Here is a 16266-nt window from a genome sequence, read left to right as displayed (position 1 = left end):
TACGTCATGACTTTTCGCTCCTTTTGGAGTACTATGCAGTCTGGCGAGCAGGGGGAGTGCTGCTCTCCGCAGTTAATACAGGTGGGAGGAGATGCACAGGGAGTATCTGGATGCAGAGGATGTCTGCAGTCTCGACATGCGGCACTGGAAGTGCAGTGGGAAGATGTGCCTGAATTTACAGCACTTAAAGCACCACATAAGGGGAGGGACGTCTGGTTCAAATGGGTACATGACTGCGCCACCACAACAGACTGGCTATTGTGCTGGATAGTGGACGCAGAGAGATCCAATACTGTCATAGGGGTGAAAGAGGACAGAAGACAATGGAAGAAGATGACATACTTTGGAAAGTGTCCTTGCCCAAATAATTGAATTGCAGGTGGAGATGCAAAGCTGTGACAAGAGGCACTATTGATAACTCGTGCACCACGTAAGACGTCCTTCCCCCATATGTCCCGCACTTCTGTAGAATTTGCAAAGTGGCAGATCAAACCATAAAATGGGAGCTGAACTTATAGGACAAAAGTGGGACTGCTTTTAGTCGCCTCTTACGACAGGCAGGGATACCTCGGGCCTATTCCAACCTCTGGACCCGCAGGTAGAGGGACACTCCATGGTTACAGACATACATTTGTACCATTTACAATGAAGTATTAACAAGGAAATAAAACCAGATAGACCTGAATGTGACACTATACACAGCGAAGATTTGATGATGCAAGCTGTGCTTATTTGATACTAAACAAAGAAACAGGAAGTGTTACAGAAGAAACAAAACCATTACTTTTCATGGAATGACTCAAAATTGACCAACATTTTAACACAACTGCATTGTTGTTTATTTTTGTTCAGCTGGATTTTTGTGTCATACAACATGTAACCCAAGACAAAAATTTTCTATAGGAAAAAAGCAACAATAGTAAAATTTTTGAAGTATGAAATTTTAGAATGAAAATGACAAAAAGTAACAATGAAACAGTGCACAGAAATTTAAGAACTTAATAATAATCAGTCCAGAAAGTGGCAAGCGTGTACGCCATGGACTATTAGTAAGACCCGTCCAGCATTTGTGCGCAACAATTCCAGAAAACTGTTCGGCAGCTAATACTGTTAGAGTGGCTTTTGGGGATGAATTCCAAAGATGAGTTATATTCTTTTCTGAAGCTTGATTGACTTAGGAGGCAAGAGGGCATTCCATCCACATAACTAAGAAGCGTTGGCACAAAATGATTTTTCTTTCATGGGGAACAACAGTCATGTAGAACTTTTTGAAAGTAATTTCCACCGTTGACTGCAGATTTGTATTCATTTATTTCACATAATCATGATTTTGGCTTTATAGCCCTTCTCAAGTGCAATTTGAAATCTAACATCCCCCCAGTCAATGTACGGATGTGACAAATGAAAGTCGCAATAATTTATTGACTGTCAAAAAAATATTACAGTTCATTAATGACTATTTGCTATGCCCAATTTCAGCCATATTATGTATCTTTGATGTGTAAAGTTGCACTTGAGAATGGCTATAAAGCCAATATCATGATTGTGTGAAATTTTTTACTACAAATCTACAGACAAATGGTGGAAATTTGTATAAATAAAATAAATGGCGTACAATGTACGCTATGTGATAAAAAGTATCTGGACACATGGCTGAATGAGACTTACAAGTTTGTGGCACCCTCCATCAGTAATGCTGGAATTCAATATGTTGTGGGCCCATCCTTAGCCTTGATGACAGCTTCCACTGTCGCAGGCATATGTTCAATCAGGTGCTGGAAGGTTTTTTTTGGGAATGGCAACCTATTCTTCACGTAGTACTGCACTGAGGAGAGGTATCGATGTCTGTTGGTGAGGCCTGGCACGAAGTGGAGGCAGTGTTTCATGAACAGGTGCTCGATTGTGTTGAAAGATGCAATCGCCATCCCTGAATTGCTCTTCAACAGCGCGCAGCAAGAAGGAGTATCAATGTAGGCCTGTGCTGTGTTAGTGCCACGAAAAACTACAGGGGGATAGTGCCACGAAAAACAACAAGGGGTGCAAGTCCCCTCCACATGACCATACCATAACACCACCACCTCCGAATTTTACTTTTGGCACTACACATACTGCCAGATTACGTTCACAGGGCATTCGCCATGCCATCAGATCGCCACATTGTGTACAGTGATTCGTGACTCCTCACAACGTTTTTCCACTGTTCAATTGTCCAATGTTTACACTCCTTACACAAGCGAGGCGTTGTTTGGTGTGTAAATGTCTTTATGAGCAGCTGCTCGGCATGAAATTCAAGTTTTCTCAACTCCCACCTAACATTCATAGAACGTGCAGTGGATCCTGATGCAGTCTGGAATTCCTGTGTGATGGTCTGGATAGATGTCTGCCTATTACACATTACGACCATCTTCAACTGACGGCAGCCACTCTCAGTCAACAGACAAGGTCGGCCTGTACTCTTTTCTGCTGTACGTGTCCCTTCATGTTTTCACTTCACTATAACATTGGAAACAGTGGACCTATGGATGTTTAGGAGAGTCGAAATCTCAAGTGTGTGTGACAAGTGACACCCAATCACCTGACCATGTTTGAAGTAAATGAGTTCCGTGGAGTGCCCCATTCTGCTCTCTCACAATATCTAATGGCTACTGAGGTCATTGATATAGAGTGCCTGGCAGTAGGTGGCAGCACAATGCACCTAATATGAAAAACACATGTGTTTGGGGTTGTCCAGATACTTTTGATCACATAGTGTATTTTCTGGCATAATCATATGCTGCAGCATCATTCAACTCCCTATATTCTTTTGTTTCTTTGTATTATCTTAAATGAAGCAACTAAATACAAGACAAAAAGAAGCAAGATATTCTTTAAAAGTCTTTACTTACAAACCAGTATAAACTAACAGTACTTTCAAAAGCGTCGACTTAACACATTAAACTTTGTGAATGAAATTTCATATTCTGAGCATTAAGAGTATTTTATTTGGCTGTTACACACACGAAGAGAATTAATTCAAAGTTTCCTCAACTTACAGTCAATCTGAATGGAGACATTGATGACTGATAAATTTCTGGTGCAGCATTTGGTGGTGGGTGCGCTGGTGTCTGCAGATAGAGAGACTGTTGATTAAATGCCGAAGTTTGACCAATTCCCTGTGATAAGCCATATGGTGGAAATCCAGAGAACTGTGAACGTGCCTGGCCACCCATGACCTAAAGCAACAATGAAACAAAAATTCAGCACAGTGAGAAGTTTTTCTTATCTTTTCCTTTTTTAATGACATTTGATATTCCTCTTTATGCAAATACAATAAATCTATATAAGACTAACCTGTATGCAAATACAATAAATCTATGTAAGACTAACCTGTGGTCCATCAATCTGGAATGGTGCATATAACCCTCCCTGACCAGGAGAATTGTACAGTACTGTCGGTGGTGATGGAATAGCTGAGATGCCCCCATACTGAGCAGCTGTGCCTCCCAAGGTTGGCTACAACACACCCAATCTTTATATTAGCACACCTCTCCTTCACAACTCATAGGAATTAGTTTCACATTGTCTGAAACTGTAGCAGTGAAAGCAGTACTCTTTTAGTTTTAAGCTTCAGTTATGACAATAATAATTCGACAACCTGCAATTTACAGTAGTATTTGAAAATAACATTCCTTTTAAGATTACTTACAAAATCCCTTACTGAACAATCAACATATTTTTCATTGAATAAATGAAGGCATTTCAGTGAATCAGACATAATTATGAAGAGACTTCTGTTAACACAAGAGAAAAAAAGGAAATTAGAAGTAATATACCCATAACCATGTCCAGTAGTGAGAGATCACTGGATACAGACCTGATAGTTTATGTGTCCTTGCTGAGTACTCGAATTGAAAGGCGGCGGTGACAGTGGGCCTGAGTGGCCTATTGGAGATGGACCAGCTGACATTACAGGCTGCTGTTGAGGTTTCACCTGCAGGGTAATCAGCTGCACATCAGGGGGAATAAGACCATTTTTTGTAATACAGACATGAATATTAGCACCAACACAGTAACTACTTTAACACTACATTACGTCCAATTAGTGGAATACCATATCAGTATTTCGCTGTAAGGTACAGTTCCTATACAGAAAGGAACCTGCAGCTCAAATGCCAAAGAAAATTAAAAAAAAATAATGTCGTTCAATGCACTGCCTGTCCTGAGGCAAAATACAATGGTTACTCTCTCTCTCTCTCTCTCTCTCTCTCTCTCTCTCTCTGTCTCTCTCTCTCTCTCTCTCTCTCTCTCTCTCTCTGTCTCTCTCTCCCCCTCCCTCCCCCCCCCCCCGCCCTTTCCGTGTGTGTGTGTGTGTGTGTGTGTGTGTGTGTGTGTGTGTGTGTGTGTGTGTGTGTGTGTGCGCACAGGCATGTGCAATGAGGCTGAAGAAAGGGGGTAGTACGAGGGTTGTTTTTTAAGTAAGGGCCGTTCGCGCGTATAGTCCCGTAGTTCGCGCGGACGCCACAACAAGCCACCGCGCCACTTGCCGGCATCCTTCCCGTTCACACTGATGCAAGTTGCAGCTCTGTAGCTGACGTGTACGCATCGCTGTGCTACTTTATGATGTTTACGATTATTGAATCGCCTGCCGCGTGTGAGATACGGTCAGTGATACGTTTTTTGACCGCGAGAAGCCTATCAGCTGCAGAAATTCATTGTTGGTTAACAGAAATTTATGGCTTGAATGCAATGAGTGAAGGTACAGTGCGTCAATGGGTTAGAGAGTTTAAAAATGGCTGTCAAAACGTCCATGACGAAGAACGCTCAGGCCGGCCCTCTGTGATCACTGACGAATTGGTGGCTGCAATCGAAACAAAGATTCGTGAGGACAGAAGATTCACAATTTCCACTCTTTCTTTGGAATTTCCAAAAGTTTCAAGATCGGTTTTGTACAAAATTGTGTCTGAAAACATAAACTTTGAGAAACTGTGTTCTCGGTGGGTACCCAGACTCCTCACAGAGGACCACAAAGGGAAGAGATTTGCCACTTCACTGGGCTTTTTGATTAGTTACGAGGAAGAAGGGGATGACATGTTGAGTCAAATTTTCACTGGAGATGAAACATGGGTATCCCATATCACTCCCGAAAGCAAGCGACAATCGATGGAATGGCGACACAAAACCTCACCCGTCAAGGTCAAAGCCAAACAGACGCTGTCAAAGCGCAAGATTATGGCAACTGTGTTCTGGGACCGGCGTGGTGTTTTGCTAGTGGTTTTTATGCCACGAGGAATGACAATCAACTCAGATGCCTACTGTGCAACTCTAAATAAGCTCCGCAGAGCAATTCAAAACAAAAGGCGTGGCATGCTGACAAAAGGAGTTTTGCTCCTGCACGATAACGCTAGGCCTCACACATCTCAAAAGACTTGGGATTTGATTGATTCTTTTGGCTGGGAAGTTTTGGACCATGCACCATACAACCCCGACCTTGCTCCTAGCGATTTTCACCTTTTCCGGTACCTGGAACACCATCTTGGCGGGCAGCACTTCAATGACGACGATGAAGTGAAAGCGGCCGTGAACTCTTGGCTGTTGGAGCAGGCGGCCGAATTCTTTGAAGAGGGAATTAAAAACTTAGTTGTACGGTATGACAAGTGCTTAAATAAACAAGGCAACTATGTAGAAAAATGGGTAAAAGTGTGTAGAATCAGAAAATAAAAGTTTTTTTACAAAAGTATTTGTATCTTTTTTTAAAAATAAAAACGGCCCATACTTAAAAAACAACCCTCGTAAAAATATCCTAACCAATAAGGCAGGGCTTAACAACTGGCCGGTTTTGAGTGGGAGTACTCGCATCTGCTCAAACACGTTCCCGCGAGCAGGTGCAAGGTCGCGGACTAGGGAGGGTGGGGAAATGAGCGTGCACGTTTTAATGTGATCTCGCGTTCTTAGCAGATTTAACTAGCCATCTGAATGCTTTGAACATTTCACTACAAGGTAAAGATCTGCTAATTACTCATTTCATAGATCGAATACGAGCTTTTAAAATGAAATTGACACTTTGGGTGGGTCAGCTGGAAACAGGAAACCTAGCTCATTTTCCTAAATTATCATCCATGCAAGATGTTCACAAAGACTGTGAACGTTATTCACATAGTTTCGTTGATCAGCACTTTCAAGATCTGACAGCATTAGACAGTGATTTTGATCTGTTCTCTCCATATTCAGCGAATATTTAAGAGATTCGTCCTGAGCTGCAGCAAGAAATTATTGACCTGCAGTGTGACAGAGAATACAGAAACAAATTTCAGAACAAGAAAAACATTTTGGAATTCTACAGACACTTCCCTCATGATAGATTTCCTCGTTTGCACAAACTGGCGGCTACAATAATATCGATGTTCGGTTCCACGTATGTTTGTGAACAAATGTTCTCTGCAATGAAATTTAACAAGACGCGCCTGAGAAATGCATTGTCTAATCGAAATTTAAACTGCACGCTGCGCCTAAAATGCACAAGAACAATTACTCCGAACGTGGACACAATTGTAAAGGGCAAAAAGTACAAGATAACCGAGAATCCCACACTTCAGTGACACCTTTTATTGTCTAACAGTTCACAAATTAATGCGAATGTAGAGGCATACACTAAGCTAATAAAATTATGTGGCATGTGTACATCCTCCTTTATTTGTTTCATTTGTCGCAGTAATAATTCGTGAGTGATATCCCTGCAGGTGGCCGCGGATTTACATTGACTGGCGGCAGCTGTTGTGTGCCCCGCATGACTTTCCCCACTCTCCGCTCTGGTCCGGTAGTGGGGGTAGCGTGCTCGCGCCTTGCTGCTCACAGCTTGCTCCACGAGCACGTATGTTGTGAAGCCCTGCAATAGGGGGACATTTGGAGTCCAGTAACTTACCAAAGGCCACTATCGTTAATGGCACATAAAACTATACATTTTCAATGGGCCAAAAAAACACAAACTGGGCAGAAGGCGAGTCAAGGTATGTAGTGTGGTCCGACAAGTCACTGTTTTGCCTATTTTCAAATAAAACACACCCAATGACGTGTTTAACCTGCAGTATGTTGAGCAAGCAGTTCAGGCCAGAGGTGGTTCTGTTTTGTTTCTAGCCCATTCATTCAGGTTACTGTGAACATGAATTAGGATGTTTATTTAACATTCTCTGTGACCAAGTTTGTCCTTTTTTGTACATCTTCATGATGAGTATGCTGTGGACACACACACCTTCCAGATGACAACAGCTGTTCCCACTCAGCTGCACAGACATGTTCTTTGTTTGGAGAAGACTCAGAAACCCTGTCACACCCCAACTGCCCTGATCTTAATCACATAGAAAATGTCTGGGACTATGAACAGCAGGTGAAACACAGTAATGATCATCCTCATTATACAGAACGTAATCATCAATGACTACCTAAATTTGTGGACTCTTCCTCACTGAATTGAGGTCACTATTCAAGTCAGAAGTGATGTTCACAACCTGTGCTTATTTTCTGACTCACTTCTTACTATGGGACCAACAGTTTGCTTAAGCCTAAAGATGATGTCCAGGCTATTTGATACATAGTGTACACTACATCACAATAATGTAGATTTTGCAACAGTTCAGATTACACAAATTCTGGAGATCTCTAAATATCAGTTGCAAAAAAATCATTACCAAAATATAAACTCAAAAAATTAACTTTCCTCTCCTTCAGAAAGAAATTTATTTTTCACTTTGCCATAGATAAAGATATTAATTTTATAGATTACAGTTTAATATTTAGACAAATGTTTACCTTACAAACATTGCTACTTGTAGCAGGTGCATCATTTTTCAATGCTGGTACTGTGGATACAGGAACACCCCCACTGTAGTTACTTGCATTTCCCTGCAATGCTGCTCCAGCACTGTAATAAATAATTCATTTAAGCCAATTTTTACTAAATTCAGTTAACATACTGAACTGTATTACATTTTCAGCCACAGAATACCAATTTCCTATAAAATGAAATCTTATCCACTGCATGCTGTAAGCCCCCCCCCCCCCCTCCCCCCCAAACCGATTGCATCTCAACGTGAAATTATCAACATTGCTGAGCATGTCACATATTAACACTGTCTAGCCTGTGAAATAAATAACACATTGTAATCATATAATTTTAGTACTTTTAATAACACTTTGCCCTTTGAAACTAAAGGGTTTAACTCTTAAGAAGTTAATAAACAGCCAACTGAGAATATATATTGGCAGAATGGACAGTTCAATCAGTAAAGTACAGCTGATACTTAATAGCAACCATAAAGGCTTATTTTAATTTTTTGTAAAAGTCAGCTGGGGTACGAGTATTCACAACCAAGGAACCATCATCAATAGATTGTTGGGTTCAGCCAATATGGGTAAATGGACAAAAAACATGAAATTAAATACAGAACATCTAAAAATAATATTGCGTAACTATCACTTATTAAGTTATTGTATACATATACTTCTGATTATATTTAGGAAAGCCAAACCAAATGTATTTTCAAGTAAAATTTTAATTCTGTGACAATTAAGTTACCTGTAAACAACTTCATTTGCATTTAATGGAGAATTTTCGTCAGCAGTAACAACATTACATCCTTCAACACCCTTCACAAATGTTGCTGGATCTAAAGCAGAATCAACAGCATTGCCAAATGATGGCGTGAAAGATGAAGCAGTAGATGCTACACTTCCATCCTCTGTGTGTTCAATTACTGCTGGCATGACAGGAACATTTTCCCAGACCTGAAGCATTAATTACAGTAATAACAATCTTACACTTCAGCAGATGGCAGGAATAGTATTACAACACAAAGGAGTAAATATGATGAAATAAATAATAAATAAATAAATAATAATAATAATAAAGATCATTTAACATTTTCAGTGGAACATTGTTAACACTTTCAAAAAGGATAATATACTGTACATCAGGGTCGGCAATGGCATGCAAAACGTCACACATTTGCAATGTCCTGAACACATACTGTTCAGGTCTCATCATGTTTACACACTATTCCATACATCTCATCTCAGGTTTGTTCAGACCTTCTCGCAACTACTCAGTACGAGATTACATTTCTTTTAGCAAAGTGGTGTGTCACTGTTCTGACATTTTTTGGTTGGCATGACTTGTTTCAGTTCAGCAGAACCATAGTGTCAGTGTTGCTTAACCTATGCTGTCTGTTCGTGGTGTAAAGTAAGTTCAAAGGCCCAGTGGCTGTCTGCACACAAATAGCGACTCTAGCGATCTAATATCACAAGCCTATAAAAATGAATGGGAACCACAGTCATTTTTCTAAATGGTCATATAATCAATGTGCACAGCAAATTTGCTACAGAAATCAATTTCAAAACCATGCACAAAGAATTTAAAGATTTAGTTGACAATGAAAGAACAAAAAATTTAGATCAACTAACAATTTGTACAAGAGTCATTGTTTTGTAGGTTACATGAAGCAGCACTTTGTGCTAAAGTTGGAGGCTTCGAGCACGTGATGAAATTGGAGGTACGAATGGTAAATTTTCTTAAGTCACATGCACAGTTTTCTAAAAGTTTTAAAGCTTACACATGACTTTGAGCTGTTTTCGAGACTGTTTGCCGTTTCAGTTGAAAGTGAGCCTGTGCACATGCAAATGACCGATCTACACTGTAATTACCCATTTAAAAGGCAAATTCTTTTTCATCTGCACAGAAACTCAACTTATAAATTATGTCTTTTTTTCATACTTTCCTTTATTCTTATAGAAAGCAGACAGGAAACTATGTAACGGAATGTAAAACAGTGTTCTATTATGCAGTTTTGTCTTGTAAAAGCCTTTAATTCTTCCAATTTGAAGCAGCACATTCAAATTCAAATGTTATGTCTTCTCTCTCTCTCTCTCTCTCTCTCTCTCTCTCTCTCTCTCTCTCTCTCTCTCTCTATTCCCCCGGGACGACAAGGTGATGCAGTGGTTAGCACACTGGATTCGCACTTGGAACGACGACAGTTCAAACCCATGTCCGGCCATCCTGATTTAGGTTTTCCTTGATTTCCCTAAATTGCTTCAGGCAAATGCGGGATGGTTCCTTTGAAAGGGAATGGCCGATTTCCTTCCCCATCCCTCACTAATCTGAGCTTACGCTCCATCTCTAACGACCTCGTTGTCAATGGGACGTTAAAACACTAATCTCCTTTTTTTTTTTTGGGAGGGGTGCAGGGAGAGTGCACAATGGTTTCTAAGGATGACCTGAAATCAATTGTAAGGAGATTAGCAACCCAGCCAAACACAAAAACTTTTCATGAAAGTAATTACCTGCAAATGGTGAAGACTTTCATGATTCACACTACTTCTGAATCTCTTATGTATTTTATTTGCTATGCATCTCTATTTACAATAATTCAATTATCTTAACACGTATTTAATTATGTCAGCTATAAAGTGGTAGATTTATTTATCTTTAATGTTTTGTAACAATTTTTCTGTCATATGCTCTAAAATTTATCACGCAAGGACTTGCAGTTAAAATCAACATCGACAAGGACAAATCTGCAAAGTATGGAGTATTAAGTAATAGTAAAATGGAATATTACCTTCTTTACTGACTGAATTTTTAAATTCAACTCGGCAGTAGATGGTGAAATAGTTGACTGCACCTGCTGAGAAAGGTGCATTGATCGTGGCATACCAACTGCTTTGTTAGCCTTATCTTCTGTAAGCTGTGAAAGGTCTGAGTCAGCAAATGTGAAGTCCAGTTTCATGTCAACCACATCTTCATTCTGAATGTAACCAAAAGTAAAGATTTAATATTAAAATGAGTCAAATGAGCACAGTTTTACATAAGCTACACAGTTTTATCAGACACGGACACAACAATACTTTCCCTAGTGTTTAAGATAATACAATTGAGCTTTTGTTGTTTCCCTTGGCCACACCTCCACGTAAGACACAAACATTGGTGCATAACAGTTTTGGACACATTAATTTTGAGTGACCTTTTCAATACAATGGAATAAACATATCACAGCAAGAATGCAGTTATATACCTAGAATAATATAAAATATTACTTACAAAAACACAAAGATGAAGAATAATAATTGAGACATGCATAACACAACAACGTAAATTCTTAAAAATTATATTTGACACTTCCTGTCACGTAGAGAGAAATATTAGAGCAGTATATGTTGTTGACAAAATTTGGACACAACACTATCATTTATCATATTAGCTTGATGAAAGGTTACACAATGTTAGCAAAATCGGCAAGAGAATTTGTGACAGAGCAGTATAGGCAGAATGCATTAGCTGACCTTCCTTGAAGTCAACCACTCGAAAATAATGTGAATGTAAATTTTATTCACGTAGGTCTGTAAGCCATGTGTGGTGAATCCAGACGAGTTAGTACAGTCTGTGGGTGGTAACTGGGGAGACACTTCATATTATGTATGATACGTGATGCATCCCTGGATGTAGCCTCTAACCACTACTGCAATTTGGTGCTGGGGTTGGTGGGGTAAGGGGGGGGGGAGGGAGGGGAGGTGGTGGTGGTGGCGATATTGGAAATTGTGAGCATCCCAAGCAGAAGATACCATTTAATTACTGTTTTGTCTATTTACTTAGTTATTGCTGTACCTCTGTCAGTGATGCCCATGAGGAATACTCCAAGCAGCAAGGGATGAGCAAAATCAGTAACCAATGTTAAGAACATGAACTATTACTATAACAAAAATGCTTGCTTTGCAGGGTGTGTGATGGACTAAATCAAGGACTGATGAGGGTGTGGTTTCCACTACCGCGAGGCTTAATGCTAGATATTCTACTCACGATACATATGCACAGGGAAACAGTAGCACTTGGATGTATATAAATTTCCATCAGGAATTATTTCATAGTAATATCTATGTGGAACTATGGCTTGCATTGATTTCAAACAAAAACTATTATTGAATGATGTCTTGAACAAACAGGCAGATTCCATCTCTTGTTACAGAAATTTATGAATAGAATTTTGATGATAAAACTACTTTACAAATGGTTTCATGCTGTATATTAGTGAGGAAAAATACCCAATTTTTGTATGAAACACTGTTTTCCCAAAATGACTTTTGAGTTCTTTGTGTGCTAAAGGGACGTGGCTAAGCTAATATTGTTTCTGCTGTTCAAGCAGCAGCCCATAATAATCACCATCTGGAGCCTGCAGCTAAAATTCATGTTTATTAGCACAGAAATAGAAATTAGGTATACTTATAATGAATCAAGCAGGTGAGACAAGTGTTACAGGATGACAGTAATTTCAAGACCATTTCAGCACGATCTTCATATGCAGCTGATGACCTCTGCAATTGTACGGAATGAGTTACAAAAGAATTTACAGCACCATGTAATTGTTTGTGATTAAGCACTACAAGAAGAATGGAGCGAACATGACAATATTTTTCAATCAAAAAATTGAAATCCACAATTACAGGGAGAGAAAAAAAAAATATGGGGTCATTGAAAAGATAGTATCATCAATGAAATGGAATGAGATCGTTAGATGATCACATGATGACAATGATCACTATTAGAATCATCGCATCAAGTAAGGAAGAATTTTGGAACTTCACTGGAAACAGAACTAGTTTAAGAAGAGACCCTATCAGAAACTCAATAATCTGAAAATTTGGTGAATACAATCAGACTTAATGTGATACAGTATGTATCTGATTTGCCGATAATAAATACACTGTATGACAAGAAAATTTAAGCACCCTGAAGTGGTGGAGGAAACGAAATGAAACTTCATAGGTTAAGAGGATATGTGATACCATTGTACTGATTCACTGTAAATGCAGTTCAAAGTGTCCCAAACTACTGAGTGAGGCCAGATTGGATTGAAATGTGATGGTTTTAAATTTTTACAGATTGACTTAGATTTTGATGTTGACACCTTTGCAATGAAATGTGGTTTACAGATCTTGCTTCAATGACTATTCTAACAGGCCCATATTTCTTAGCAACAACATGAAACACTTTCAATGTTCATCCTTGGAGCACTCTATGATGGCATTAAAGTATACATTCGATTATCTGGACCTCAGTTATATGGATTCTTAAAATCGGGCCAAATTTACAGAATCTGGCCAAATTTACGAAGAACTACGATATTGCACTTCCTCTGGTCTGGATGCATGCAATGATTCAGTTGGGAAGGATCTCAAAGATATTGTATATTCTCTTGAGACAAACTGGCCCACAACTGTTCTTATGGGTCCGTAAAATCATCTATACTGGCACTGGGACAGACATGATGTCTGAGTTAGTTGCACAAATGTTCTAATAAGGACCTATCTGGCCATCTTGCTGGTCACGGGGTAGCTCAACAGCGCACAAAGGCACAAGAAATGTACGAATGAGCATAGAGCATACTCCAGTTGAAAAATGGCACCACTATACTGTCACATGAGAGGTAACGTAAGAGGACATGGGATGTCCGTGATTTACCATTGTGTTGGCACAATTCCCTCAATCACTACCAGCCGTGACCTGAAACCGTACCTAATGGTTCCCCTACATCATGACGCCAGTAGAATGGGACCTCTCCCCAGGTAGCTGCCATATTTGCCAATTATGGACACCCGAGATAGAGCAGAACCATGATTCATCACTGCACACAATGCGATCACATTCATCAGCCAGTCCATTCTTCCTTGTCATGGCACCACCACAAGCACAACTGTTTGTGTCGTGGTGTTAATGGCCGACAATGCATGGGTTTGTAGTTCCCTAGCCAAGCTGCTGCTAGTCTTTTACTAATGATGCCAGATGACATAGAATGTTGCAGAGAGTTCATCGCTCATTCCTGGATGGCAGGTGCAGATCTCAAAGGGTTACAATGTGCTTTGTGCACAATACAGCAATCCTCTCTCATTACAGTCAGCCTCAGCCAACTGGAACCTTGACAACTAGTACACCTCCCCTCAAATGCCCATGCAGTCCAGCATCTGGGCACTGTCACACCTGAACGCACCATAAATATGAATACTGCATGATTCAATGAGCCTGCACCTGAGGACGCGCAACAAGGTCCTTTCAAATTCTGTTTCGAGCTGATAATTCTGCTGCACCCAAGTATGTAGCATCTCCACGTCCTTAGTGATCACTTAGCATCTAACGTTGTTTGTGCTCCTTATATACCCTACAAGGGCTGGTACCAACACTAAACATGAACAACACTAATCCACTCTGATCATTCTACCAGTCACAAAGAAGTGTGAAGAATTTACATACCCGTCGTATTTGTGTACTAAGTTACACTGACATCTGACCCGGTCTTGTGTGTGCTTGACCTTTTTGTCAGGCTGTGTTATGTATTGTGTAAAAGTAAGAAAACAATGCATGTACTCTAGATGATTTTTATTGATATCTGTCTATCGTTAATAGATCAGGTCAGGTGTTCTTTAAAAACAAGAAAAAACAAATTAAACTTATTAAAACCAATAAGAACCATTGTCTGTTAAGAGATTAGACACACATTTTCACGCATACATACCTATTTTCTTACAATTACTAAAATACTGCAACCTTAATCATGAAATACCTAAGAAAAATCACACAGGACAGTTACTGTAGTTTCTTTGCTTAAAATATTTGGTAACTCATTTGACGTAAGCAATATTTTCTCTTCGCTGTTGCTACATCACAAATTCGTTTTAATCATAGTAAACTCAAGGTATCACACAGTTTGTTTTTTGAACCATATGAAAGCTGTTTCCATGGCTTGAAATGCTTCTGCACGATATGGTCCTGCATCATTTTCTGCAGCTGTGTTTTCCTCTGTTTATCTATTTCCTGCTGTTTGTTTGCCATGTGGGGAACAGGCAGGTAGTGCCAGGCCTATAGACAGCGCACAGATGTTTGCTTGCAGTTGACAGTTGCGAATCCATATATCTGAAGTCCGGATAATCAAATGTCTACTTTATTGTCATCATAGGCAAGGGTGAACACTGAAAGTGTTTCATTTTGTTGGTAAGAAATATGGGTCTGTCAGAAACATCATCAAAGCAAGAACTGTAAACCACATTTTGTCGCAAAGGAATAACCTCAAAATTTAAGACATTCTGTAAAAATTTAAAACCATCAAATTTCAAAACAATCTGGCCTTAACCAGTAGTTTTGAACACTTTGAACTGCATCCAGACAGCAAAAACTACACGATGTTTCTTTACAATGAACAATGTTACCAATTTTAAGCGAATGGCATTTGGATTAAATGTGTTGGTCAGCACCAATCTTCTGCACATAGGACCTAGTAGTGGAATAGAAATTACTGCAAAATTTTACTACTTATGCTGCTGATATATTAATTATACATTTTACATCAAATTTTGGAAGCATATCGGAAATCATGAGTTAGTATAAATTAGGACGAGTCTGAATTTCCAAAAGGGTGTGGGGGGGGGGGGGGGGGGGGGGACGACAAGAACTCTGCAACACTAACACGCAGGAAATGACTTAATGTATTTCTCAGTTTCTGTTATTTTTATCATCACTTCTCCAAATGATTTGTCACTGGTGATTTGGAATGTAGAATGGCACAGGAAAATCGGCATTTTTGTCCTCGTATGTCAGTTTTGCATTACTGTTTAATTCATTGTGCTTGAGTGTGTGTAATATGACTGGAAAAAGATAGCTTCAGAGTGCAATTAGATTGAAGATGGGTAGCTTGTGTGTGCTGATTTTCATTTTGAGTGTGTTTTTACCAAGTGGTCCCTTACATAAACATTTCTTTCAATTGACGGAACAATGTTGAAGACACATCAGCTCTGCACCACATTCCATGTATAACTCTTCCCACAAAATGTCAACACCAGTTGTTCATGGTTTATCATTGCATTGGTGTTGTTGCTCAAGGAGATTGCTATTTAATGTTTTTCTGTTTACATAGTGAATGTGGTGTACGTGCCCTGAATGCCTGCATTGTATAATGTGTAGTTGACTTCATGTTATGTGTCTAAGATAGGTAGACAGATGACTTCAAACCCCTGTTCATTTTACAACAAGGCATTGTCAATAAATGCATGCTGCTGAATGTCACATGGAATGCTACACCAAAATCATGGCTAGAAAAAAAAAAAAAAACACACACACACACACACACACACACACACACACACACAGAGAGAGAGAGAGAGAGAGAGAGAGAGAGAGCAGTGTAACAGCCCTCAAGTGTCTGTATCATAGAATGCCATCATTTGACGCATGAAAAATTTGCATGTGACAATACAGTT

At 39.5% G+C, this 16266-nt stretch overlaps 1 protein-coding gene across 1 annotated transcript in view; it reads right to left on the bottom strand.

Moving 5' to 3' along the window:
- The window catches only part of LOC126184982 (protein PRRC2C-like), a 237944-nt gene that overhangs the window by 35424 nt on the left and 186254 nt on the right, over positions 1 to 16266 (bottom strand). Inside the window, exons 27-32 of the mRNA XM_049927684.1 lie at positions 10587 to 10772; positions 8549 to 8757; positions 7783 to 7894; positions 3854 to 3985; positions 3367 to 3492; positions 3033 to 3212 (exon numbers count right to left, since the gene is read on the bottom strand). Of these exons, the coding sequence (XP_049783641.1) occupies positions 3033 to 3212; positions 3367 to 3492; positions 3854 to 3985; positions 7783 to 7894; positions 8549 to 8757; positions 10587 to 10772 (945 nt within the window). The remainder of the gene's footprint in view (positions 1 to 3032; positions 3213 to 3366; positions 3493 to 3853; positions 3986 to 7782; positions 7895 to 8548; positions 8758 to 10586; positions 10773 to 16266) is intronic.

This window comes from Schistocerca cancellata, chromosome 4 (genome assembly GCF_023864275.1).
Source record: "Schistocerca cancellata isolate TAMUIC-IGC-003103 chromosome 4, iqSchCanc2.1, whole genome shotgun sequence".
In the NCBI taxonomy this organism is placed as follows: Eukaryota; Metazoa; Arthropoda; class Insecta; order Orthoptera; family Acrididae; genus Schistocerca; species Schistocerca cancellata.
The sequence above is the reverse complement of the archived record's forward strand: the minus strand, read 5'-3'. Positions and strand labels throughout refer to the sequence as shown.